This window comes from Trematomus bernacchii, unplaced genomic scaffold (assembly GCF_902827165.1).
Source record: "Trematomus bernacchii unplaced genomic scaffold, fTreBer1.1, whole genome shotgun sequence".
Taxonomy (NCBI): domain Eukaryota; kingdom Metazoa; phylum Chordata; class Actinopteri; order Perciformes; family Nototheniidae; genus Trematomus; species Trematomus bernacchii.
Window position 1 is genome coordinate 5,998,204 of NW_022987698.1, and position 24,064 is coordinate 6,022,267.

Below are 24,064 nucleotides of genomic sequence, written 5' to 3' on the forward strand. Positions count from 1 at the left end.
ATTACCTGGTTCATTTACCACATGTTAATACACATAATGTACCCACATTATGGTGTCACACCCATGTTACTGTACAGTGAATGTGAAAAGACTGCATTTTGTGCCACAGCAGGAAAAACAAGCCGTTCTGGTAACTAGGTCAATATGGCAGCACTGAATTTATATTGAAAATACTCACAGCTCATATCATTGGCACCAATGTCTCCTCCAAAATCTACATGCAGATAAAATGTTACATAATACATTTAACATATCAGAACCAATAACTCAAACACTGACTCCACACAGATTCAGTATTATTTTGACTGCAGATAGTAACCCAATGACCTTGTTATCAGGTAGCGATAAGAGTGTTGTGCTCTGCATGCTCAAAGGGCAGCTCACAACTCTGCAGCTGATAACCTGCTCAGGGCCAGACAGATAGGGTCCTATCCTTATATAACACTATGCAGAGGACCTTGCTTTACTTTAAGGGCAGGAAACATGTAGGCTGAGCAAAAAGAAAAGGTTTATGTGAACTTGGCTTCCTGGTAGTAGTAGTAGTAGTAGTAGTAGTAGTAGTAGTAGCTGGCAGCAAATCAGGCATCTCTTTGGCAGAGGCGTTTGGTTAAAGCTTTACACATCAGCTCAATACGATATGTTGAAATCAGTGTTTTCAGGGCCTTTTGTGCAAACTAAACTCCATCATCACTTTCTTCACAAGATGTTGAAAAAGAGCAAAAGCTTCCCACCTGATTGGCTTTTGCCAGGTCCTACCGGACTGAGGGGCCCATTGGTAAATGACGTCAGGCTGTCCCTCCGCCCACCACTTTGATAAAAGTTGCCATAGTAACGGTTCACCAGAATTTGCCTCAGAGCCTCGCCCTACGAGAGGGAAAGAAAGGACAGGATGTAATGTCATGATGTCAGCACCAGGGAGAGAGGAGATGTTTTAAAACAGCTAACATGCATCATTAATGATATACAGCGAACAAACCCATTGACCTCAGAAAATTATAATGACTATGCTCTTTGATTCATAGTTGGAGAAATGGAGAAAGTACATCAACTTTTTATCTTAAATATAGAAAAACTTGCAGACACAACCCAAAGTTTATGTTATACACCACCGACACGACCACGGTGACGTCACTATCGGCAGCAGCAGTAACACTGTGTGGGGACAATGTGAGGTGTTCATATTAGATGGACCTGGGGCCAGCCCTCACACGGTGACTCATCCTCGGTTGAGCAGTCCGCAGCACGACTTTGTCGTTGTTATGGCAACCACAGCCCATAGCTACCTGACATACCTCCCATGGGATAAAGTGAAGGAAATGAAGGAGAGTTTTTGGTGCGTTGTGCATGATTATGAGCAAGTTATTGTCAACTGTGGGTGGTCGATAATTGACGACAGCGCCATTATGTAAGTTCCGCTGCCACAGCTCTTGAGGTCAGGATTAGTTTATGTAGGAGGTGTTGGGAATTACTTTTTTCATCTTTTATTAGCAGGAAGTTGGTCAACGGTGTATTTTGTGTATGAGCACAGTATGATCACAGCTTGAATGAGACAGGAGTAGTGTCACACTCAAAGAATACTGCCGTTTTCATGAGCCAAATCAATGACTGATGGCAAAGACCTGGCCTGTATCAAGAATAAACAATTTACTGAAACTATGAAACCAGCAAACAAATATTAATTGTGTTGTCTTGGTGGGAAATTAACAAATAAATGTCACATATAATGGTAAAACAAAATGGTTGCATGGCTGTGAGTAATATAATGAGGACTGCTTGTTAGGGACATTTAATCAACAGCCGCTGATTGATAAATAATGTTGTTCTTTTGGAGATGATAATTACACATTGATGAACTCAAAATCAATAGTTGTTATTCTGGATAAGCAATATTAGAGCTTGCCTCAGAAATGCAAACACCTGAGGCTTTGTAAAATCTCTGCATTGCCATAAACGCCATGAGAGGAAGGAGGCAGAGGGAAATATGGTTCCTTCAGTTAAACATTAGTTGGCTGTGGCTTGGTGGTTTAGTCGGTTATTTCAAGCAGTGAAGGGGTGGGATCAGAAAAAAAAGCCAAGAGAGAGTGAGAAAAAGGTAATTTTTCATTCAAGATGCATGGGTGCTGTACGTCTAAAACTTGATATCTTACTCTGAATCTGAAGGATTGACGTTTTTAGCTGCCAAGCTGGTGCTGTACCTACCCTCTTCTGGTCCTCCAACAGTTTCTCAGGCTGGTTCTGATCCAGCTGCTGGGTGCAGTGAGGAGTGTAAGCACAGTGGTCCAACAGATACAAACACAGGGTTAGTATTCATGCAGGCAATTGTCAGGTTAATGACCATATCAGCTGTTTTAGGTGGCCATGCAAAGGTCTGCTCCGTGTGAATTGCCATGCATTTACTGCCTTGTAAGAAACCAGCGAAGCATTATGGTCTACAGGGCACAGCGAGCTGAGACAGAAGAGCTTTACAGGGTTGCCAATAATATCATCAATTAAGACATGTCCAATTTGATTTGATCTTTTGTTCATTTTCAAAAATCCCTAAAGATTGTTATCAACAATTATCTTTAAATTACCTTTTTAGAATAAGATATTTGGGATTATACTTATTTGCTTCCTGGACAAAAATATCAAGAGAAGATCAATACCACTAATTTAAAAAATAAATATGAAGCTGAAGCTATAGCTGTTTCGTTCTCTTTGGTAAGACCTCTGATGATAAGCGGTAACTGCAGAGGAATTTTGGATCTCACTTCACAAGTATTGTAACAGTGCGCAGTGCTTGTGATTTTTCACCAGACACCCATTTATTAAGGCTTTCATCAGTGGGCCATCGGCTCAATCATTATTGAGTTACACCATTCAGCAATGGTCAACGACTAAACAAACATTTAATTTATTTGCAAATCATCAAGATTATTACAATCTTGATAAGTCAGTAATGAGTAAACACCAGGTAAGAGGTTCCCTCCTTAAGCCATGTTCTGAGGAAGATGAAACGCACATCATCAAATGTCGAGTCTGAGATCTTTTGTTTTCCCTTGTTAGTTTTCCAATTCCCTTAATGGTTCAACCAAACAATGAGAAATCAGGTTAGACATCATTTGGCAGTATCACAATTCAGGGCCTCCATGTAAAGTATTCACCAAGAGGAAAGGGAAACTGGTAAATGTTCTAAATAAATTGTTATGTAAAAGCACACTATGACTGGCAGGCGAGGAGAGAGGATTGGCGAGAGGCGATGGGGTTAGTTACATAATAACTCGGAAAGGAACCAGGTCACTAAACCAGTGACACAGAACTGCTTACAGTGGCCATCTGTCACCAAAAACACAGAGGGCAAGAGGCAGAGCAAGTGAAAGAAAGGGAGGGTGAGAGAGAGAAACAAACAGAGGAGGATGAACAAACCCTGACCCTCTCTGGGAGCCAGGGTGGAGAGCATGAGGTACAGTAGAGTATCTATCCATATTCAAAGGGTGTTTACTTTGGTATTCAGTGTTGCCCCTGCATGCACCAAATATGGTGATCAACCAGTGTTTATCTATATGATGCATTGACTCTGGTTTATATTTTGGATAAGTTAAGTGGAGCCAAGTCAGATAGACAAATCTGATGTCTTCTGATTTCTTTGAAAAGGTATTAATTAAGGCTTTAACCTGATACACCTTTTCTTAGACCAAAAATAAAAAGATAACAAGGTGTTTTAACAATAATGCCACATAGAGGTTCCCTGAAAAAGCGTCCACAGCCCCCTGCCCAAACCAGAATATTGTCAACCCAAGGATTAAATGATTCCCTAATTAGAAGCCAACTGTCTTATACATATCTATATCTTTTTTTTAATGAAAAAAATGACTTTTTCCAGCATTATGCCATTTTTTGTAGCTAATATTACCAATACTAATATTCTAAATATTTCTTTTGTTGACAAACTAAACTCAAAGTTTATGAGCTGGCGTCGGATTTGCACCTGCCTTGAATAGAGACATGACTTGAATGTTGTTGTGTCAACACTTCAAACTCTCTTGATACCTAAAAACAAGTCATGCGGCAGAGTTCAGCAGCAGGTCAGAGGGCCACACACTGGAGGAGCAACATCTCCCATTAGTCTGTGGACAAACCCTTACTGTTACCACATCGAACCACAAACAGCATGCTGATCAGAGTAGATATGTGCAGCTAACCTCCCCCTGTCTGACCATAAACACCACAGGGTAACCCCTCACAGCTGCCACATCCGCCCCACTACAGCACGCTACACCAAAATGGAAACTCCCGGGGCAAACCCCTGATCAGTCTCACACTTCACAGTTCGACAATATGTGCACACATACACACCAACACACATGCGAGAGACTGCATTCAACATTTTAGGTGTCCTTTCTGAAAGTGCGTAAAAAAACATGTCTTTGCGCATTTGCAGGCTGAGACTGAGTCATGTTTACACCAGTGGTGAATGACATGAATTCTGGGCTTTACCAGACCAAATTAAAAAAGAGTGCACTCTTTCATTTACATTGCAACTGACCTACATCTATACCAGCACTCTAAAATAAAGTGTCTGTCTTGACCAGAGTGTGCAAAGCTCAGCTGTGTGTGGGGAAAAAAATTGTCTAGCGGATAAACGAGTGAGCCAGATGTTGTTTTACAATTTAAAGTTGAAGAAAAGGTTTTTTTTCTAAATCCATCCACCAAAAAGCTTCCCTGGGGACAAGACAGGGAGGTAAAAGGGATGACAAGTGATTTACTCCCAACATGGAGGGCTTGCACAACTGCTTTGACAAGACCACACATACATGAGGCCAGGTGAAGAGGGGCAGACCAACACTGTGTAACATAAACTCCTTTCCTATTACATAATGATCAGCCAAAGAGCAACACATTTAGCTGATAATCCAACCTTTCATATTTAGAAACGGTGTGGTTTGCACACATTGGAGAGGTCAAAACAACTAATCTCATCTCAACAATATTTCATGTCTTTATTTTAACTTAAAAAGCTGAATACTAAACTAACGTTTTGCCATGTTCCTATTTAATAACATGCAATGCAGTTCTGCTTTGTACAAAGGCTGATAGAGGACACTCAAGCAAACTACAGACTATCATATCACGCCTACACAAACACTAGCAGACAACTCCATTAAGTTTACACAGCGTGGGTGTGTGTTTGCATCCATGAGAGGAAAGGTGTGAATGTAGGTGGGGAGTAGTTGAGAAATTGTGTCACAATGATTTAGGAGAGCCAAAAGAGAAAAAACATCTAAAAGTTGGCACTGGAGAGAAGCACGTTTCCACTCGTCTGCCACTCTCACATCAGAGCTGCTTCTCATGTGTAGACAGACGGAGATACAACATTGAACAGGTGTGTGAGGGGATCATCTCTCTGACCCCCCCCACCCCCATGATTGCAACACGCATTTATACACGCAGGTGCACACACACACATACACAACGGCAGTGTGGGTAAACAACTCCTCCACACTTTGATTGGCAATTACTGCTGAAGGTCACACATCAGCAGAGGGCCTGAGCTCCAGGAAGAAAAAGAAAAGCCTGGCTCTTATGTAACCTCAACCCGGAGTTGGCAGGGGCCCAGGAATCGTGCAGCTCTCAGGCAAGCGAAAATAGGACACAGCCTCAATGACTGCCACAGCCCCTCACATTCATTAATACACACACACATACACACACACGCTGCACACACAGTCACAGTGCCCCCTACTGGCACCTTAAGGAGATGCAGGGGAAACACCCTTCAGAAAGCTGCACCTTGATGAGGCACAATGAAACACTTTGATGAAAAGAAAAAGAGAAGGAAGAAAGAGATAAGGAGTTTATGGCTTTACTATCTTTACATTCCTTTTAGTCAAATAAATATTGGAGACATACGTATATGGAATGTCCCACCAATTAATAATTCACATCTCTTTCATTTTTAAATACTTTTTTTTTGTTCATTTGGCCTCTTCATGTTCTTTATTCTTAATACGAATGCAGTTTATTCACCTTTTATTTGTGTCTTTTTCATAAATATAAGCCTGTAGCTCTGTTTTCACACCTGGTACCTGTTTGTATGCCATGTTCTTCAGTGTAAGAAGTAAGACAATTGGAATTAGTTTAAAAATAAACAGTCAAAATGTGCTGACATGACTTGTACTTGATATGGTGTTTACATTGTCAGAAGGTAGGACATGTAGATGCAGCACTGGCAGTTTGCCTAGCCAGCAAGTGACTCACCTTGGAACTTGGAATAAGTCTTTTGCGCAACATGCAGTCAGATCCATCTCCCCATATCAATCTCTCTCTCTTTCTTTATCTCTGTTGTGAGGTGATCTACACGCCGTTTTACGGTAGCAGGAATCAGCCCTACCACTATGTGTTACCTGCTGTATCTAGAGCCTCCTCTACCTACAACACACAGCCACAGCAGCTGCTACAGGACAGTTACAGAACAACTACTAGTGTTACACAGACATAACAGACAGCAGCTGAGGGAAATAAGGGCATGAGTAGAAGAAAAAGAGAAACAACCTTGGGCAAATCCATCTCATCATCAAAGGCCCTGAGCTGAAAGAGAACAGAGGGTTTGAGGGGTTAGATAACAACACAGGTGGGAAGAAGCTCAGGCAGAGTTCAAAATACAGCATGTCATGTAAGTCACGTGAGTTAAGACTGTGAACATACTCATCAACAACACAGAATAAATTGTATTTTTGAATGGGTATAAGCCATGGTGAGCAGAATTAGTGCAGTGTCATATAGTGATAAAGCATTTCTGTGTAAGTGAGCAGTCCTGCCTTACTGACTATGAGGTGACTGTGCAGGAGAAGAAGACCAATACCCCTCAAAATAAGGGCACTTCTGGAGTGTAAAAAGTGTGCGTGTGATGCAGTGATGCTGCTTTTATACAACTACACCCCTGTTTCAGGGTTTCAATCGTTTCTGAAATCATTCTGATTTTGATCATTTGTGTTTCTGTTATTTATACAGTAGTTCCTGCAAACTTGATATTCTTCTCTGAAAAGAAATACTATATCTTGTATGTATGCACCAGCATCAAAATACCTTTTGAAAAAAAAAAATACAAACTTGACACATTTTCTATATGTAGAACTGTGTTTATGCATGATATACAGTATAATAAAAAGTATTGTTACAGTCATACCGTGCTCATAAAGTACATCACCCCACCATAAGTGGCCTTGCAGCTTCCCCTACCTTCTCTCCATAGCCTCGGTCTTTAGTCATCATCTCGCGCAGCGTTTGCAGAACTTTGATGCACAGTCTCTCCTCATTTTCCTCCAGCAGCTGCTTTGTATGTTTGATCAGCCTGCACGGGTACATTAGCTCATAAATCTCATTTGTAATGAATATGCTTACCCATACAGCAATAGTAGACATATTGAGCTGAGGAAGATATTTTCAGTGCTTACTTGCATATAAAACCTCCGCTCTCACACTTCTTGCGTGAGTCTGTGTTTTCAGGGAAGAGCATCTCGGGACGATGCAGCACGTCGACCAGAACTGACAACTCAGCCTGGACCAACGGGCGCAGACGGTCCTCAAGAGCTGACACAATGTCCTAGAGGTCAGCCAAAGACACAGTCTTACTCCTCTAACAATTGAACACACACGAGTAAGCGCAAATGCTCAGAAATACTCTACCTGCAGCCTCTCGATGATGTTCCTGTAGTCCCGTGAAGCAGTCACCACAGAGTCTCTGCGGGCAGCATTGCGAGCCGAGAGTCTCCAGCTCATGGCCGTCTTCTGGACAATGTTGTTGGATTTCACAAACAGGTTGCTCACCTGGTTGTCCAGGTCCACAGGGATGGCTATTGCTCTGCCTTTGGCTGCCGGGTACAAACAGAGACGCACACAAGCAGTGAGTTGAGATAAATCAGCTCCAGTATATTTTACTCAAACCTTTTGCCTTACTGGTAAATGAAATAAAGAAGCATTACTTAAAACAAGTTGTGGACTGTAACTAAAGACTTAACTTGGGTATTAACATTTTCTGCCACTTTATATTTCTGCTCCAACACATCTCAGAGGGAAATATTGTTGTTTACTTAAGTAAAGGATAAGAGTACTTCTTCCATAACTGCTAAACAGAACTGTTAACTCTACTGATGTACTGATTCGAACTTGAAAAAGAACGGGCTTGTGAGACAGCCATCGATGTCAGGATCTTGATCTTACCGACATCAGAGAGAACCTTGATACAGGTCTCAACACAGCCCTTCTGAACTGGGACCAACCAGGTACAATGGTAGATCCTGAACACTGCCTGCAACAGCTGCACAAAGACTGGCTGCCGGGTCTGAGAGGAAGACGCAGGGAAAAAGCAGAGGGTGCAGATTATTATATTTAACTGGAATAACTGATCTAGTCTTTAAAGAAAGAAAGATGTCTCCTGGCAACATGAAAGATACCCATGTGTTGTCTACAGTACCGCACCAACAAACTGCACGATACTGGGCTTTGATCACACACACAAACACACACCTCTCTACACAGTGATGTAGCTCAGCTGGTGTGACAGCACCTGCAGTCAGAACAGCATGCTGACTGAGTTGTGATTTGTTACCTTTAAAGCACACCCATTAATCCCCGAGCAGACATTAACCAAAACCTTCCCCAAATGAGTTATCTCTCATAAAACTCACACAAACGTAAATAAACACAAAGGTAAAGGGTGTTCTCGTACACCCAACAATGATCTTAAACACCCAACTCTGTGTTTTCAACTCAATTGAACAAATACCTGACATATTTTTCCCAACAGAGCGGCCTGCAGCAGAGGATACAAGCAGTGAGACATAGAACAACCTGGTTGCATCACAAACATCATTACTGTACAGAACAGAGATAACTGCAAAATGCAAAGATTAGATTCATAAAACAATGAGATCTTTTTTGTAAAAAAGTGTGGGATGAGAGTCCAAATAATGTTTCCTTTTTTGTTTTAATTTTCACTGTAAGAGTATACCACTAAAAAATATATATCTTGTGAATGAAAGACTATTTCTATGAATCTATGATAGTTTCTTTATATGGTAAGAAGGGGAACTTTGTATGTGTAGAAAGTAAATGATTTATCAGCACAACAGGATGCCATAAACCACAATTGCAACTAACTGATTTTAACTTTGTAATGTCCAACTACCTCCGAGGGGCCGTGACTAACATTGCTCTGATTAACACTACCTAATAGGACGGTAAGGGGAACATTCATTCTCCTTCCCCACTGGTCATGATGTAATTACTGTAGAACCAAAAATGTCTCAGAAACTCTACGGAAGAAATTATTTAACCACTTAAGGAAGCACCAGTGAGTCAGACTTATGAATGAAGGGTTTCTCTATAGTCAAGCTATTTGGTTAAAATCACATTAGGTAGCTAATACTCTCTTTATCTGTACTTACATTCTTTGGGATGTCCACTTACAGTAGACAACTATGCTATAGACATGATGCCTGAATGTCAACCATCTATCAAGTCCCCCCCACAGATCATTAAAAGGGTCTTCAACAAGAGGTTCATGACCTAACAGTCGTAAAATACACATTAAGGTAACATGAATCCAATATATTTTAGGCAAAGATAATATGGCTTATTAAAAACAGCCAATTTTTTTTTACACAACACCGATGATGGTCTACCTGTTACCCATCAATCCTTTTGCAATCACGTAAACTATAGCTAAACTATGCTTAATAACTGAGCTGCACCTATCAGTAGTAGTATTATTATTTTAATAGATTATAATTGTATGCAACATAAGAGGTATATTTATACATAACATTTTAGGCCACCCTACACATTATTGTAGTCCCAGTTTAATATGCAACTAAATGTTATTCATAGATAGGGTTCCTCGGCCTGCAAAACAAATAAGGCCCCTGAATTAACAGCTTAATGGTAGGGTTTGGTTCTTCATTAGTATATTCTGAGAAGGATGACCTTTAACAAGAACGGGCACAGGACATTTCAGACATGCTGTGTGAGTCAGAGATCATGTAAAGTCTATATGTAAAGTTCATAGCAATACGTTTACATTACACCTGTTTTGGTTAACATACAGTACATCATGTTCAAATCTGCATGTGTGACTTCTACAGCTGCTGTCACAGGGAACGGTTTATCTCAAGATTATTTGTTTTAACAATGTGTAAAATGTAAATATAACACTTTTTACAAATACAAATAAATTATAAATAAACTCACAAAAATATTTGGACAATATATAATTGATTTGTAATTCACAAAAAGGTTTCACAAATATACAAAATATTAGTTAATACATTAAATTAATTGATGAATACATGACAACCATTTGTTAACCAATCTTCCCAACAATTGCACTTCCAGTTTTTATTCATAAAATGCATACTTGAAGGATATGGTTGGACTTTTGCCCAAACTGGGGGTAAGTTTGTTTCAAAACAAACTTGTTTTGGGTAGATTGCAAATCTGCAAGTTTATATTATATTTTAATTGTGGAATTTTTCATTATATAGATTTTTATTTTAAGAACTGTTTCGAACTGGCTAAATAATTTATGAGCCAAGAAACCTTTTCGTATTCATGAATAGTGTATTACTTACGGATTACAAATTAACAGATTAAATGTTATCAATCTGTTCAAATACTATTGAGACAAATAAAGGTCCATATTTATCAAACATACATTAATCAGGTATTCTGGCCTAGCTCAAAACACATTTGTATTTGGATTAACATTGGGTTAATTTGAACATTTACTCTCGATGTCACTGAATGTGCTTTTAAACTTCAATGTATTTTTTCTTACACAGTGTTTTAAAACCCTAAAGACATTGTGTGGTTTCATACCTGCAGGCTGGTGCTCTGGTCAGAAAAAGGCGAGCTGAAGAAAGTTGTTACAATGCTCATGACCGTCTCCGTCACATATTGCTCCAGAATGATGTCTGCATGCTTACGGTCACTTGTATTGTTGCACACCTGTAGGCACCAAAAAATAACAAAAAGCATTTGATTTATAAATCCTTATATTTTAAGTTAGGTGACAAGTAGCCAGAGAGAATTTGGATATTACTTACCCTGCAAATGTCTACCAAGAAGTTCTCAAAGAGTTTCCACATGTGATTTGAGGTGTAGATCTCCTTCATTTCCACCTCAGTGTCCACATAGCAGTGGTTCAGGAAGTTGATATAGGCAATCTTCACCTGAAATGTTAAGATTGAGTTTATTGTGAAATTGCAGTGATGGTCAAGGATCTTTGACAGTCAAAATAATAATATTCAAGGAGAGAGTTGTTTTGTGAATTGTTTTATGATGGTTTCCTGAATCTGCTCCATAACTGGCTTATCGTTTACTTTTACAGATGCAGTCAAATCTTTGTTTCACCTCAGGGATGCAGTCCTCATGGGTCACCACCCGCACTATGTCATCCAGGGGTAACAGAGAGTTACACTTGATCTCTGTGTAGACGTTCTTTCCCTCAGTGCAGACAGCCAAGAGCTCCACCAAGTGTATGTGGTACATCAGAGGACTGTTCTCATCCATGCGGTCCCGCTCTGATCGCATCATCTGGACCAGTGTCTGGAAGGAGGCGCGGTCATTATAGAAGACCAGAACATCCTCGCCAGCATTCACCAGCTGTAAGAAGAAACAAAAACACACAATTACATCTGGGAATCAGGAGACTGCAGCATAGTTCAAACATTCGAAAGTTGGTAACAAGGCTTGACCTCTGCCATGACGATGTCCTGACACTTTTTGATGAATTTATTCTCTGCTTTGACGATAGTCTGAAGGAACTTGAGATACTGCACGTTGCGGCCGTGTGTTTCGATGCAGTGGACAAAGTGCTGAACCACACGCTCATTGATCTCACTGCACAGCTGGAAGTTGTTCATGAAGATGTGTTGCATGGTGATGGCTTCTAGAATCTGAAAAACAAAAAGGAGCATGATGGGAATGATAGTAGGAGAGTAACACTGTGCAACCTGGCAGGACTGCTCACCCCTGGGTTGAGGAAAAGATTGATGTGCTTGTGCAGCAGGGCCTGGTTCTGCTGGTTTCCTGCGCAGAAATTCTGTAGAAACTGGTGAGCTAGCTTCATGATATCCTGCATACGCAAGTCTTCTCCCTAGAGGGGAAACAAGCTGATGAGAAGTTGTGTCTACTTGCCATTGAGAGGTTTTTTTGAAAGTGACATTGATTAATACCTTCTCGTAGGGGATCTGTAGGAGCTCCAGGACGACAGCATGAGCCCCCATGTTCCTCAGCAGCCTCTGTTGCTGTTTCTTGCTCTTTCTACCCGACAGGCCTTCCTGGACACAAAGCCTGCTGAGCCGCAGCAGGATCTGAAAAAGAAAGAAAGAAAGAAAGAAAGGGGATGTGTTATGTTGAAAAGGGTCTATTGGGCTGTGAAACAACATTTGCAACAGAGGCCGATAAAAGCTTGTTAACCATACTTAAAAGTACGAGAGTTACCTCCTTTACCACCCTGTAGTTGTAACTGCTGGTGCTTTCTGCTTTCTTTGGTTTGTCTGTGTCCCCCGAGTCCCCCTACACATTATAACAGAGACAACGCATCAGGGAAGAGACCATACTGTGGTAAGTTATCTTGTGGCAACAGGCTTTTCAGTGTTAGTGTGCAATTCTTTTGATGTACAATATAAAGCACCTTTTTATGCTCGGATTCAGAGGAGAGCCCCTCTCCAGCGTCCATGCCCTCGTCTGGCCCCTGCCTCTTGTACACCCAGAGCTCAGACTTCTCTACAATAGAGCGAAGCTGGTCCAAGTCTGACTTTATTTGCTTGTAATTTTCCACATCTTGGCTGGTGACCAGCAGCTGGACCTGCAAACACAAATGTTACAATATATCAATAACAGAGCAGAAAGATATCAAGAAGACGCTGATCCCCCATTCAAGCATTTCTTTTGAATGCATTTGGGGTTGTATGCAAGGTGGTTAAAATAATGACATGCACAACAAACTAGCTCAAATGGTGTGATATCCATTGCTTCAGTTGTTGCTGTATACCTGCTTAAAAGCCTGCAAGACCTCCTGCCTCTGGCTGAAGTGCCTAAAGAGCAGGTGGAGGGCTCTGGACACCAGAGGAGGATAGTCATGCATGGTTAAGTGGAGAAGGACCCTCAAAAAGGTACGGCCACCTTGATCATCCAGGTCCAGAGGGGTGTTCTCTTCACTAGACACACAACACAAACTGAAATAAAAAACACATCTTTATGTATTTGTGACTTTTCATGCATTTCCACTGGGTTTACCTTCCACCAAATATCCCCTCTGCCTGCTCTTCTATGTGCTCAAAATCCAAAGCCCCTGGAATAGAGAAAACAACTAATGTAACCAGCAGAGTCTTTTTTATTGGCCCAGCATCTTTCTAAAATGCAGCCATGAATGCCACCCTGACCTGGCATGTTGTTCGGTCCTTCCACTGCTCCAGTTACAGACAACTCCGTTTGGGAGTTACTCTCATCAAACTCCCTCTTGAATATAGACAGCAGGCAGGAGATCCTGTAGTCCAGCCGGACATTCAAGATGAACTGCAGGGCCGGGCAGAAAGTTGTATACAGCATGAATGTTTTAGAGGGTGGAAGTATTGTGTTGGAGGATGCAATCTACAGTATGTGTACTGAATCTACTGTACTATATGCTTTCACGTGCATTCAATACAAATACTGCATGTCTTTCACCTGCAGGATCTCAATGATCTTGAGCTTGGTGTCCATGACCAGTATGTCCTGTTTCTCAGGCTCAGTCTGGGTCTTCACTTTGTCTCCAGTGGAGCTGGTGTTTGAAGTTGTTGGGAGGAAGCCCCCTCCTCTCAGGACAACTTGGGACATCAGCTCTCCTACGCCGTGAATGGACCTCATCACATTACTGCCTGAAAACAATCACACGCATACAGACATCAACACATACAGACACACAGGTCATCCAAAGGCCAACCATGGTGTTCATACCTTTACTCTCATCATCTTTGTCTGGCTTGTTGAAAGGGAAAGCTGTGCTCACATGGACACAGTCTAAAATAGCCAACAGGATCTTCGTTAGTCTCAGCAGGTCACTGAAGTTGTAGAAGCCAAAGTAAATCAGGTTCCTGGCCAGATTCACCACCTGAACATGGAAAACAGATTCATTAAAGGCTTGCAGGGTTTAATAATCAAAACATGACCTGAGTGAGATTACATTAGATTACAATGTGCCAGACTGACCTCAAAGGTGAGCTTGTTCTTCTCTTTATCTGCGAAAGGGAAGCTCTGACACACCACGTCTCTCAGGTAGTTCTCGACAAACTCCATAGTCTCACAGAAACGCTCCTTGATTTCATCTTTAGATGTTCCATCATTGTCGTAGCTACAACAGAAGAGCAACACATAAAATAATCAACAATGCACAAAATATTCAACAAACAATCCAGTACATCTGTCCAATCACTCACTCATCAATGGCAATCTCTGAGGGGATCTCAGACCAGAGTCGAGCGTATTTGACAGGAGTGACCTGCTCCTGAGGATCACGGTCCACATGCATGTGCAGCATCATGCGGCAGAAAGATGCTCGCAGATCATAGGGCAGGTCCTCATCCGACATGCATCGCAAGATCAGGTCCACATCCAGCTGGCCAGAGATCTTGTTGATTGCCAGGTACTGACGGTCCAAACACATCCTGGCAAACAGGTTCAGCTGGTACCTGCAGCAGCAAATACACACAGAGGGCCTATCATTTAAAAACAGCAATCATTTTGACATCATGTGACCCATTCAGCATTTACTAGTATGGAGGCACCTCATTAATGCCAAGTCCGATGTGGGTTGAGCAGTATCTCAGTACCTACCTGTAATAACTGATCACCTCCTGGTCCTCCTTCTGGCCCTCCTTGGCATCCTGAGCCAGCTCCCTGATGCTTTTACTGCGGATTTCTTTATTGCTGTCGTTCCAGAACAACCACACCTCCTCTTCGTCCTCCTCTGACTCCACAGAGTTCTCCCCGAGCGGCGCTCCCTCAATCTCAAACCTCGATAGCACAAGTCTGAAGGAAGAAGGGATTATTTATGTTTTTGTGAAAAGGCTGCTGGAAGTAGATGAATAAAAAAGCTTCAAGATTAGGATACAAGAACTGCCAATTTCCTTACACTCAACCTGAGAAGCTGTAAAACTAAATAAAAAACAAGGATAGGAATAGCCTAGTAAACACATCTGCACTGCTATACAGATATCTTATTATTATCACATTAGTAAAACAATTACCTACATTATTGATTAGTCTACTTCTGGAGTTTAAGGTAATAATCTTTAAATGACATTAGGAGGCAGATGAGAGAGACATAGGTGGAGGCAGGGGGGGGGGGGGGGGGGTTACTCACTTAGTTTCTATGAGGATGTCTGCATTAGCTGGATCCAGGACTGCGTTACAGATGAGCTCCTGGGTCACAGGAATGGACTTATTCATCGACACACACAAGTCTGAGAGGTAATCCAGGAACCTGGACACAAACACAAGAAAAGCAAAATGTAATTACCCATGATGCTTTTAAAAGGAAATCCACCCAAAATCAAATCAAGTCCCGGAGATATTTAAAAGCATTCAGTAATTTCCTTGCAGAGTGAAAAAGGAACCAATTTACCATGGCAAACAGGTTTATTGTGTACTCTTCAAAACACAATTAAAGGATCATTTAGGTGCACATCTTAAAGTTGTATGTTAAATTAAATTGTCTTTAGTTGTCAGTTGCTGGCTGTGGAAGTTCTTGTGTACCCTCTGCTTGTGTGTATTGGTGAATATTTTGTGCATACATGTGTAGAACTAAATGCAGTTTTGATCAGAGTATAATAAGATAACTATAAGCACATTATCTTGCGAATAATTGTATTGTTGATTGTGGCTTCATACTTATATCAGCATGTGAATGTTGTACATACTGTGAAGAAAAACAGCACACAAACCTGGGCTCACGGTTCTTGCGGACCAGACTAACAAACGTGTCGATCTCCGCAGCAGTGATGTGTTTCTCCAGCAGCTTGCGGTTGTTATGGAGCAGAGCTGTGATTGTGTCCTCAGCCAGAACATCATAGCCAATCTGTTTCTGCATGAAGCGAAACTGCTTGGCGATATACTCCTGCGAGACGGACAGAAAAATAGTCTGAGCATGCACAAACTGAAACAAGACGGCACAGACACTGTGGAAAATGTCATTATTTACCAAGCCACTATATATTTATCTCTTTACATTCTCCAGGGGGACTATAACCTTGTTATGTCTTTATCCATTACTTATATTGACCGAGGCAATTGTGACCCTTGTTCATCTGTATGCAGTAAAACAAGAGCATGTTTAGAAAGACAGAGATGGCTTCCTTAATAAAGCTAAATACATTAAATGACCCCTGTAATCATTACATTATAATGTGTTTAAGATGAATCGATTTCTCATGGGAAATGGGAATGTTGCTTTTCACATCAACACACAGTTGTCATAGGACAAGCTCATACCACTGTGTGGCTCAGTCTATTTGTATTAGCAGAACATTAAAGGTCCCCAATTATACTGTTTTTCATCAATATATTATAGTTCTCAGATATATACAAAACATGTCTCTGAAGTGTTTGGCTCCAAATACCAAACAGATCATGCATTGCAGCATCCCATAAACCCCTCTGTTTCAGCCCTGTTTCAAAAGTGCTGATTCTCTGTCTGTTACTTTAGATGAAAATAAGGAGCCACTCCCCACGCCCCTCTGAGAGATATTTGGTTATTAAAAAGAACACAATGGTGCTTTAGGAGGAGATTCAGGTGATAAGGGGGGGCGGGGGGTTACCTTGGTTGCTGATTGGCTAATGGTTACACAAGCCAAAAAACGTTATGACATCATAAAGTGGCCAAAATCTGATCAGCTCATTTTCAGACAGGATTGTATATAAATGGATCAGGACAAAAAGAGAGGGGGTCTTTGTTCCTGAAACTTTCACAGAGGGGACACATATCTATGTATAAAAGACATGAAAAAGTGGATTTTGCATAATAGGTCACGTTTAATAAAGTTGCTAAGTTGGTGAGCCTTGCGAAATACATATGAGATTCAGTTGCACATCATCATATAACAGCTGCTACAGAGCAAAGGCCCTCTTCACTTGCTATAATCAAGGTAGTTTGCAATGTACCTTTACACAAACTACGGCTGCTCATAAGAATATGTTATTTAGTTCCGCTGCCCATAAAGCAGGATCTGAGGTCTGACAAACTTCACCTGGTTCTTGCGATAGTCCTGCTGAGAATGACGCAAAACTCGATAACACAGGCGGCAGATGTGTCTGAAGGGAGCGTGGCGCTGGTCCGCCAGCTCCTCCAGGCGCAGCATGGGCCCGTCTCCACTGTCTGTGAATGGAGCCTGCAGCAGCTTGAAGATCTGAATACAGGGATAAGGTTGTGACACATGTAATCACACTGAAGTTAGAGAAAGGAGAACATGCTGATACAGATAGAAGGTCGTGGGTAGATAGAAAGAGTGTATTAAAGACTTAGAGAGGGGTTTAAGGAGTTCAGAGGTTCAAGAAGCGGGTATGATGTTAAATCTGCAAATTAAAATGTCCTTAATCTTTAAAGAGTTTCAAATATTACATTAACCATACTACTGCATTACCTGTTTGAGAATATTCTGTTCCCTCATGAGTTTCTGTCGTTCCCTGTTGGGTTTGTTGACCATTATCTCGAGAACATCCTGTCCGTTGTTGGGAATATCGACAACAAAGAACACCAGATCCTCCAGAAGCTTGGTAACCGCTCTGAATAAACATAGAAAAGAGGGGAACAAGGTAAAAACACACACTTACCTTTTCAGTTTTCTGTTCGAAATTGACACTGTGACACCACTTTGCTTTTTTACCTCCTCTCATTCTGTGTGATGGTTCCCTTCTCCAGCTTTCCTGCGATAGAGGCCAGCACTTTACTGGCATCGTTGGCAAAGTCAAGATCTCTCACTTCAGCGGGGGAGACGGGCACGATGGCAAAAGCCTCTTTGTCCTCTTTCAGTGAAGAAGTGCCGATCTTAAATAAGAATAGTAATGCACAATTGTATCTTCAATCAGGGCTATATTCAAAATGTATTTCCCAAATACTGTAGAAATGAAAACTGCCATCACAAAAAATGAACTTGTATTAAAAATCGAATTCCAAAACACTCCCATAACTACACAACAGGGAAAGAGCTGACTAAGTTGGTTTAGACGTGTATTATTGATGCCCACTTGATGACTTATTAAATCTCATTACCCCAGACAGGGTCTCACCTCAGCACTATACAGAGTCAGGCTGCCTGCAGTTTATTACAGATATACTGTTGCATATTAGTGCAAATGAGCTGTCACTCACACGCAGCATGACAGGCTTTTCCTCCTCCTTGTCAATTGGTTGGTTGGTGCTGTGAACCCATGTGTTTGTGCAAAGGTGCCTGAGGCGCACGTAGGAGTTCCTGAAAATACATTTCTTATATTATTGATTGATGATTTCCAATAGTTTTGTAGCACAAATCCTAGACAGTACGTACTGACCCTTGATAAGGTAGTGTTCAAAATAAGTAACACACAAGGAACACATAGCAGTATTCTCAATTAGGTGTCTTTGGAGAAGACACATACAGATCTAATAAAGAGCAAAACATGGTAAGGTCTCATGGGCACCTTGTTAAAACATATATAAATAAATAGTGACTTCTACAATGGTCAAATGTGCATGAAAACTTGATAAAGTACTCTCTCACTATTGTTAGGCTCTTCAATTTCTCAGGTTTATCTTTCATTTGAAAGACCAAACATGTATGGCTTTCATTTATTAGAAGAGAGACTACGATAGGTTACAATATTATCTGTTCGAGCAATAAATAATAATTGGAATATAGCTGTAGTGCATTCCTAAAGACAGAGTAGAACTAGATCAGTCTATCAGGGAGTGCACATGTGAAGCCTAACTCAACCCAACTTCCAGTAAGAGGATAATCACCGGCCTTACAACTATTCTAGTGAAATTCAAAGTAAATTATTTCCAGTAATATGTCAAAGAAACACATTGTTGAACATAATTTGTCATTGATGCGGAAATACATGTATCTTCCCCACAAACAAGCACAAACACATCGCTCAAGCACAAGCCAAGATCCTGCCAGGAATCTATTTGCTGCAATTCATTATTCTGGAAATCGGTGCTGTGTAAGAAGAATTCAGAACAGCACGGTCATACACTCTTTTTTCTCACATCACACACACACACACACACCACACACACAAGCACACACACACAACACACACACACACACCACCACACACACACACACACACACACACACACAACACACACACACACCAACACACACACCACACACAACACACACACACACACACACACAGCACACACAACACAACACACACACACACACCCACACACACACACACACACACACACACACACACACACACACACACACACACACACACACACACACACACACACACACACACACACACACACACACACACACACACACACACACACACACACACACACACACACACACACACACACACACACACACCACACACACACACACACACACACACACACACACACACACACACACACACACACACACACACACACACACACACACACACACACACACACACACACACACACACACACACACACACACACACACACACACACACACACACACCTCTTCTCTGTAACAAAGGTCTGAGCAGGTAAAAAAACACTTCTTTACTGTTAAAGCCTTCCTACCTTGGTACCAGTGAGTCCCCCCCTCTCAGGGTGGTAGGGTCGAGCTCAAATATGGAGGAGATGTCATTTCCATCGGGCACAGACACCAGGGTGTACATGACTTTGTCCTGGACATTTCTCAATCGAGCCCGTAGCGCTTCCTGCTCCAAGTCCAACTGGAGGGAAGATCAAAACAGAGCATGATTAGAAATAGCTGGTATAACAAAAAATAGTTTTAAAACGACAGAGATTTTCATTTTCAGCAACTGATATCATCTGGCACACTTGTATCATGATTTTTAAAGAGTTAATCAGTGACAGCGTTAAACCTTAAAAAGATTTGAAGGATTTCCAACGAACCCGTTTCTCAAAAGAACACATGACATTTATATTTGCTGTAAGTTTTCCTAGATAAAAATCATTCTCTAAGCCAAAAATAGTTGCCAGAAAATGATGATCTAAACGCATTTAATTCATTTCCAGATTCCAGAATTCAATATGTGAACACTGCAAAATATTGTTTGTGGCTTGTAGATATATGAGAGTTAGGCTGTCTAGTCTGGTTTACTTAGTTGAGTCCTGTTTTAGGCTCAGCTCAAATACAAATAGTATCCTTTGGGAGCTATTTGCTTTTGAAAGGGACCTAACCCATACTCAAAGTTAAGTTTTAATGTTTTAGTTTTAGTTTTTAAATGTTATAATGAGGGAATAACCTCAGGAGCAGAGCAACTTTGAGCAGATGTGAGCAGATGTGAGCAGCTGTGTCAAAGAACTGAAGCACCAAGCAGAAGCAAGCAGTCATGGTGAAAGGCTGCCATCTGCCGGTGACTGAGGTATAATTAATAATAATAGGCTGCAAAAAGACATGCAGTAGTCTCCAGCAGGAAATGTATTCTACTAAAGTAACTTTTACAATATTCATATTTTCCACTTACTGAGGAGCGGGACTCCAGGCACTCCTCTTCATAATCTGGATTCACCTGCAAAAACACAGAGCAGTTCACAACCTAGAATACTTCCTTATTTTAGTGTCAATACATTCAAAATGTAACTTTAATGTATGTTTCCCTGGTCTTACAGGCCGCTTCACAGTCAAGTTACAATATCATCTGAGCAATGTTAATACCTTCAAACAGCGCAAACAAATGCATTAAATATATTGACAGTGTTGGATGTTGGCTTGTTGTAATGAGTTAAAAAGTGTCTGTGCTTCTCTGACCTCTGCAGCCAGGTAGTGTCCGGTGGCCAGGTGTTTGAACCTGAACAGGCTGTTCCAGTAGCCGGCCCCCCCTCTGCAGGGATCATGCTGCACAACCTGACACCGAAGCACAGAGCAGTCCAATATTAAACCAATGCATGCAATTTATATAAAAGATGTGGTGGACAGATGCTTATTTTATGTCAACCCCTGGCATACAAAGCATTTGGAATTTCTTCACCACACAGTACAATACATACCACCATTGGCAAAATCCACTTTAAACATATTCTTCCTCACCTCTATCTCCCATAGGGCTTTACTGCTTGTTGCTGAGGTAGCTGACTGTCGCCCAGTAGTGCGGAGAAAAACATATTGTTTTTTTCTGTGATCATCACAGGTGAGGAATTTCTCCTGCTCGGCATGAAATAACCGTACCACATCACCCTGGGGAGAAGGAGAACATGTGTTACTGTCATATGTATTCCTAACTTTAAAACCAAATCATTACAGAAAAAAAAAAAAGATTTAATGTTGTGTTTCCATATAAAATTCGACAAGATACATTCTTTGTAAGAACAATGCACCAATCCATCTTCATTTAAAGCTCAACTCTTCAGAATATCTTTAAACGTGTTAATAACCTTGTGTGTTTTATATTTTAGGTGCATTGTTTCTAAAAAAACATGTTTAATTGTAATATGTATCTGTAAAGTGTCTTTGAGTACCTCTCAGTCAGCACTCTATAAATAACATGTATTATTATTATATTCCAGAAGTTTCCTAAAATAAGATAAATCACTCATATTTTGGAGAGGCCATTTGGGTAGACCAGGGGTCTGCAACCCGCGGCTCTTTAAGCCCTCTGCTCTGGCTCCCTTGAGCTTAGACAAAAATAAGAAGGAAATAAAATGAAAATATTTGTAGGACTATCTATATTTTGTTGCACGGTTGAAAATGTTTCGTATCTTGTATTTTGAGGTGATAGTGTGACACATAAAATATGCGTCACATCCTGCGACGGTCCCGCGCCAGCGCCTTTTCTTGCAGGTGAATAACCTGACCCCCGGCTCGATGAGCGAACTATGGATAAATCAAAGAAAATAAAAGTATCGGAGGAACACAGAGGGTTTAATTCTGCGTGGTTAGGGTTACAGTATCTGCTTTCACAGCAAACGATGCTGGCTTACCGGTATGTTTGATATGTGGAGAGAAGTTATCAAAGGTGCTGCAGTCTTTACGTATCGAGGAACACCATGGAAGAGGAAGACAGCTGACGATCTTCAGTCATAATTCAATCAGTAAACTCTTTCTAGGGTGCAGCTATATGTTTTATTTATTTCAAAGTTGGCCCATTTTAATTATATTTATTTTCTTCAAATGTGCAGAGGACTCCCCAAGTGCTGTGTTGATTTATTTTAAAGTAGGCCTGTGTCATTTTTTTAATTCTCCTTTGTTTATTATTAGAGGTAAACAGTTTTCTATAATGTAATAAATAATAAATGTAGTTTTTGTCTATGATATAACAATATACTGTATACAACTTTATAAGCTATCAAATATGTTTTGCGGCTCCAGACAAAGAAAATTGGTGGAAAAGGGGACAAAATGGCTCTTTTGGTAAAAAGATTTGCAGACCCCACTTAGACCTACTGTAGTCGGCTATTTTTGGCGTTAAAGCCGTTAATGGAAAGCTGATGAATAAGTAATACAACATAATCTCATGTATAAGCACACACACTGATAATACTGAACTGAAAACAAAGCAGGCCACCGGCCCACTCAGCTCTGATGAGGGACATTACACAACACCCCTTGTAAGAAAATGGCAGAATGTAGGCGAGTTTCATACATGTTTGGAAGAAACTTGCAGTTTGTAAAAACATAGGAGATCAGTATTTCTGGCAGCTACTGTGAAACAAACCCCTTTTAGGATGACTTCCTGATTGTCGCCCCATTTCATAAACAAGACGATCTTCCAGCTGGTGTTACAGTTGACAGAGTTCACCTGCAAAAAAACAATCAGAGTTTGAATGAATGAAGGTATGACCTTGTGGCAGATGTCCTGAACAGTAGGTGCAGTGCTACAACACTGTCAAGGAGAAAACCTTCAACTTTCTCTTCAAATGCATACGTTTTCTAAATAAATTAAATTAAATATATTCCACATCAAGCAACAGCCAAGGCAGCATACATAGTCATTTATAACTTCAAGGCTTGTCTATTGCATGTACTTGTAAAGAATAAGAGTCAAATCCGACCTTGAAGAAAGTTGAACTTCCTTTCTTTGTTAAGAGTTACCACTTGATATCATAAACATTAATGATTTGTGCTTACATTACTCCCATTTCACATCTACTTAAACTGCTTGCGGAGTCTTAAATAAGGAATAAATAAGTCGGTATCAATCATGGTTATGAGCAAAAATTGCACAACTGCCCCAAACCGAATTCGCTGTCTCTGTGTTTCTAAAAAGGAACTTTGATAAAATGTTTTTTAAAGTAGCTCAGAGCAGTCTACAGTTATGAGAGAGAAACAGGACGTCTTTCAAGATGCAGAGTTAGCTGTAGTCCAGTTCGTAACTGTGCTAAATGCGAAGGGCAGGGAAACAGTGCTTTAGTATTTCACATCAAACAGCTAATAACCAAGCAGCGGTTATGAGAAAAAAGCTATAATTAGATCGCGGCGCTCCCACATGAAAGCATTTGAGGAGTGTAGATGAGTTGCATCTCAGAACAAACCTCATTGCATCCCGGATTATCCACGAGCTGGTGTGTGCTGGCATGGAGTGGCTGACCTGCGTTCACTGGGTTCAGGACCACTTTGTCCCCGATCACCACCTGCAAACACACACAAATGTTTTGGGAAGCTATACATATCATGACGCTGGACGAAAACACCATGCAATAATGTACATACTCAACTCATCGGGCCTTTGCTCCAAAGGTAACAGGGACTTGCACTGTATTTTTATTTAATCTCATTGAGTTTTAATTACATTTCTTTAACTGCATTTACTGTATACTCTGAGAGCACAATGAGTAGAAACTCAATTGCAGTAATGCAGTCAACCTTGAACC

At 40.9% G+C, this 24,064-nt stretch overlaps 1 protein-coding gene across 9 annotated transcripts in view; it reads right to left on the bottom strand.

Annotated features, from left to right (window-relative positions):
• LOC117489538 (inositol 1,4,5-trisphosphate receptor type 1) overlaps positions 1 to 24,064 on the bottom strand; it is a 64,831-nt gene that overhangs the window by 25,840 nt on the left and 14,927 nt on the right. For 4 of the 9 annotated variants that reach the window (XM_034138894.1, XM_034138891.1, XM_034138888.1 and 1 more), the window contains 36 exons: positions 23,726 to 23,824; positions 22,909 to 22,992; positions 21,285 to 21,431; positions 21,006 to 21,101; positions 20,722 to 20,766; positions 19,808 to 19,962; positions 18,386 to 18,485; positions 17,901 to 18,061; positions 17,658 to 17,799; positions 17,265 to 17,423; positions 15,963 to 16,135; positions 15,383 to 15,502; positions 14,854 to 15,048; positions 14,457 to 14,708; positions 14,230 to 14,371; positions 13,978 to 14,131; positions 13,708 to 13,898; positions 13,425 to 13,557; positions 13,279 to 13,333; positions 13,034 to 13,199; positions 12,674 to 12,847; positions 12,481 to 12,555; positions 12,213 to 12,350; positions 12,008 to 12,133; positions 11,733 to 11,933; positions 11,389 to 11,640; positions 11,082 to 11,207; positions 10,855 to 10,983; positions 8,200 to 8,320; positions 7,666 to 7,850; positions 7,434 to 7,582; positions 7,219 to 7,330; positions 6,532 to 6,567; positions 2,200 to 2,247; positions 732 to 864; positions 179 to 214 (listed from right to left, as the gene is read on the bottom strand). In XM_034138894.1, coding sequence (XP_033994785.1) covers positions 179 to 214; positions 732 to 864; positions 2,200 to 2,247; positions 6,532 to 6,567; positions 7,219 to 7,330; positions 7,434 to 7,582; positions 7,666 to 7,850; positions 8,200 to 8,320; positions 10,855 to 10,983; positions 11,082 to 11,207; positions 11,389 to 11,640; positions 11,733 to 11,933; positions 12,008 to 12,133; positions 12,213 to 12,350; positions 12,481 to 12,555; positions 12,674 to 12,847; positions 13,034 to 13,199; positions 13,279 to 13,333; positions 13,425 to 13,557; positions 13,708 to 13,898; positions 13,978 to 14,131; positions 14,230 to 14,371; positions 14,457 to 14,708; positions 14,854 to 15,048; positions 15,383 to 15,502; positions 15,963 to 16,135; positions 17,265 to 17,423; positions 17,658 to 17,799; positions 17,901 to 18,061; positions 18,386 to 18,485; positions 19,808 to 19,962; positions 20,722 to 20,766; positions 21,006 to 21,101; positions 21,285 to 21,431; positions 22,909 to 22,992; positions 23,726 to 23,824 — 4,810 coding nt within the window. The remainder of the gene's footprint in view (positions 1 to 178; positions 215 to 731; positions 865 to 2,199; positions 2,248 to 6,531; positions 6,568 to 7,218; positions 7,331 to 7,433; positions 7,583 to 7,665; positions 7,851 to 8,199; positions 8,321 to 10,854; positions 10,984 to 11,081; positions 11,208 to 11,388; positions 11,641 to 11,732; positions 11,934 to 12,007; positions 12,134 to 12,212; positions 12,351 to 12,480; positions 12,556 to 12,673; positions 12,848 to 13,033; positions 13,200 to 13,278; positions 13,334 to 13,424; positions 13,558 to 13,707; positions 13,899 to 13,977; positions 14,132 to 14,229; positions 14,372 to 14,456; positions 14,709 to 14,853; positions 15,049 to 15,382; positions 15,503 to 15,962; positions 16,136 to 17,264; positions 17,424 to 17,657; positions 17,800 to 17,900; positions 18,062 to 18,385; positions 18,486 to 19,807; positions 19,963 to 20,721; positions 20,767 to 21,005; positions 21,102 to 21,284; positions 21,432 to 22,908; positions 22,993 to 23,725; positions 23,825 to 24,064) is intronic. The other 5 variants (XM_034138889.1, XM_034138892.1, XM_034138890.1 and 2 more) reach the window with 5 other exon arrangements.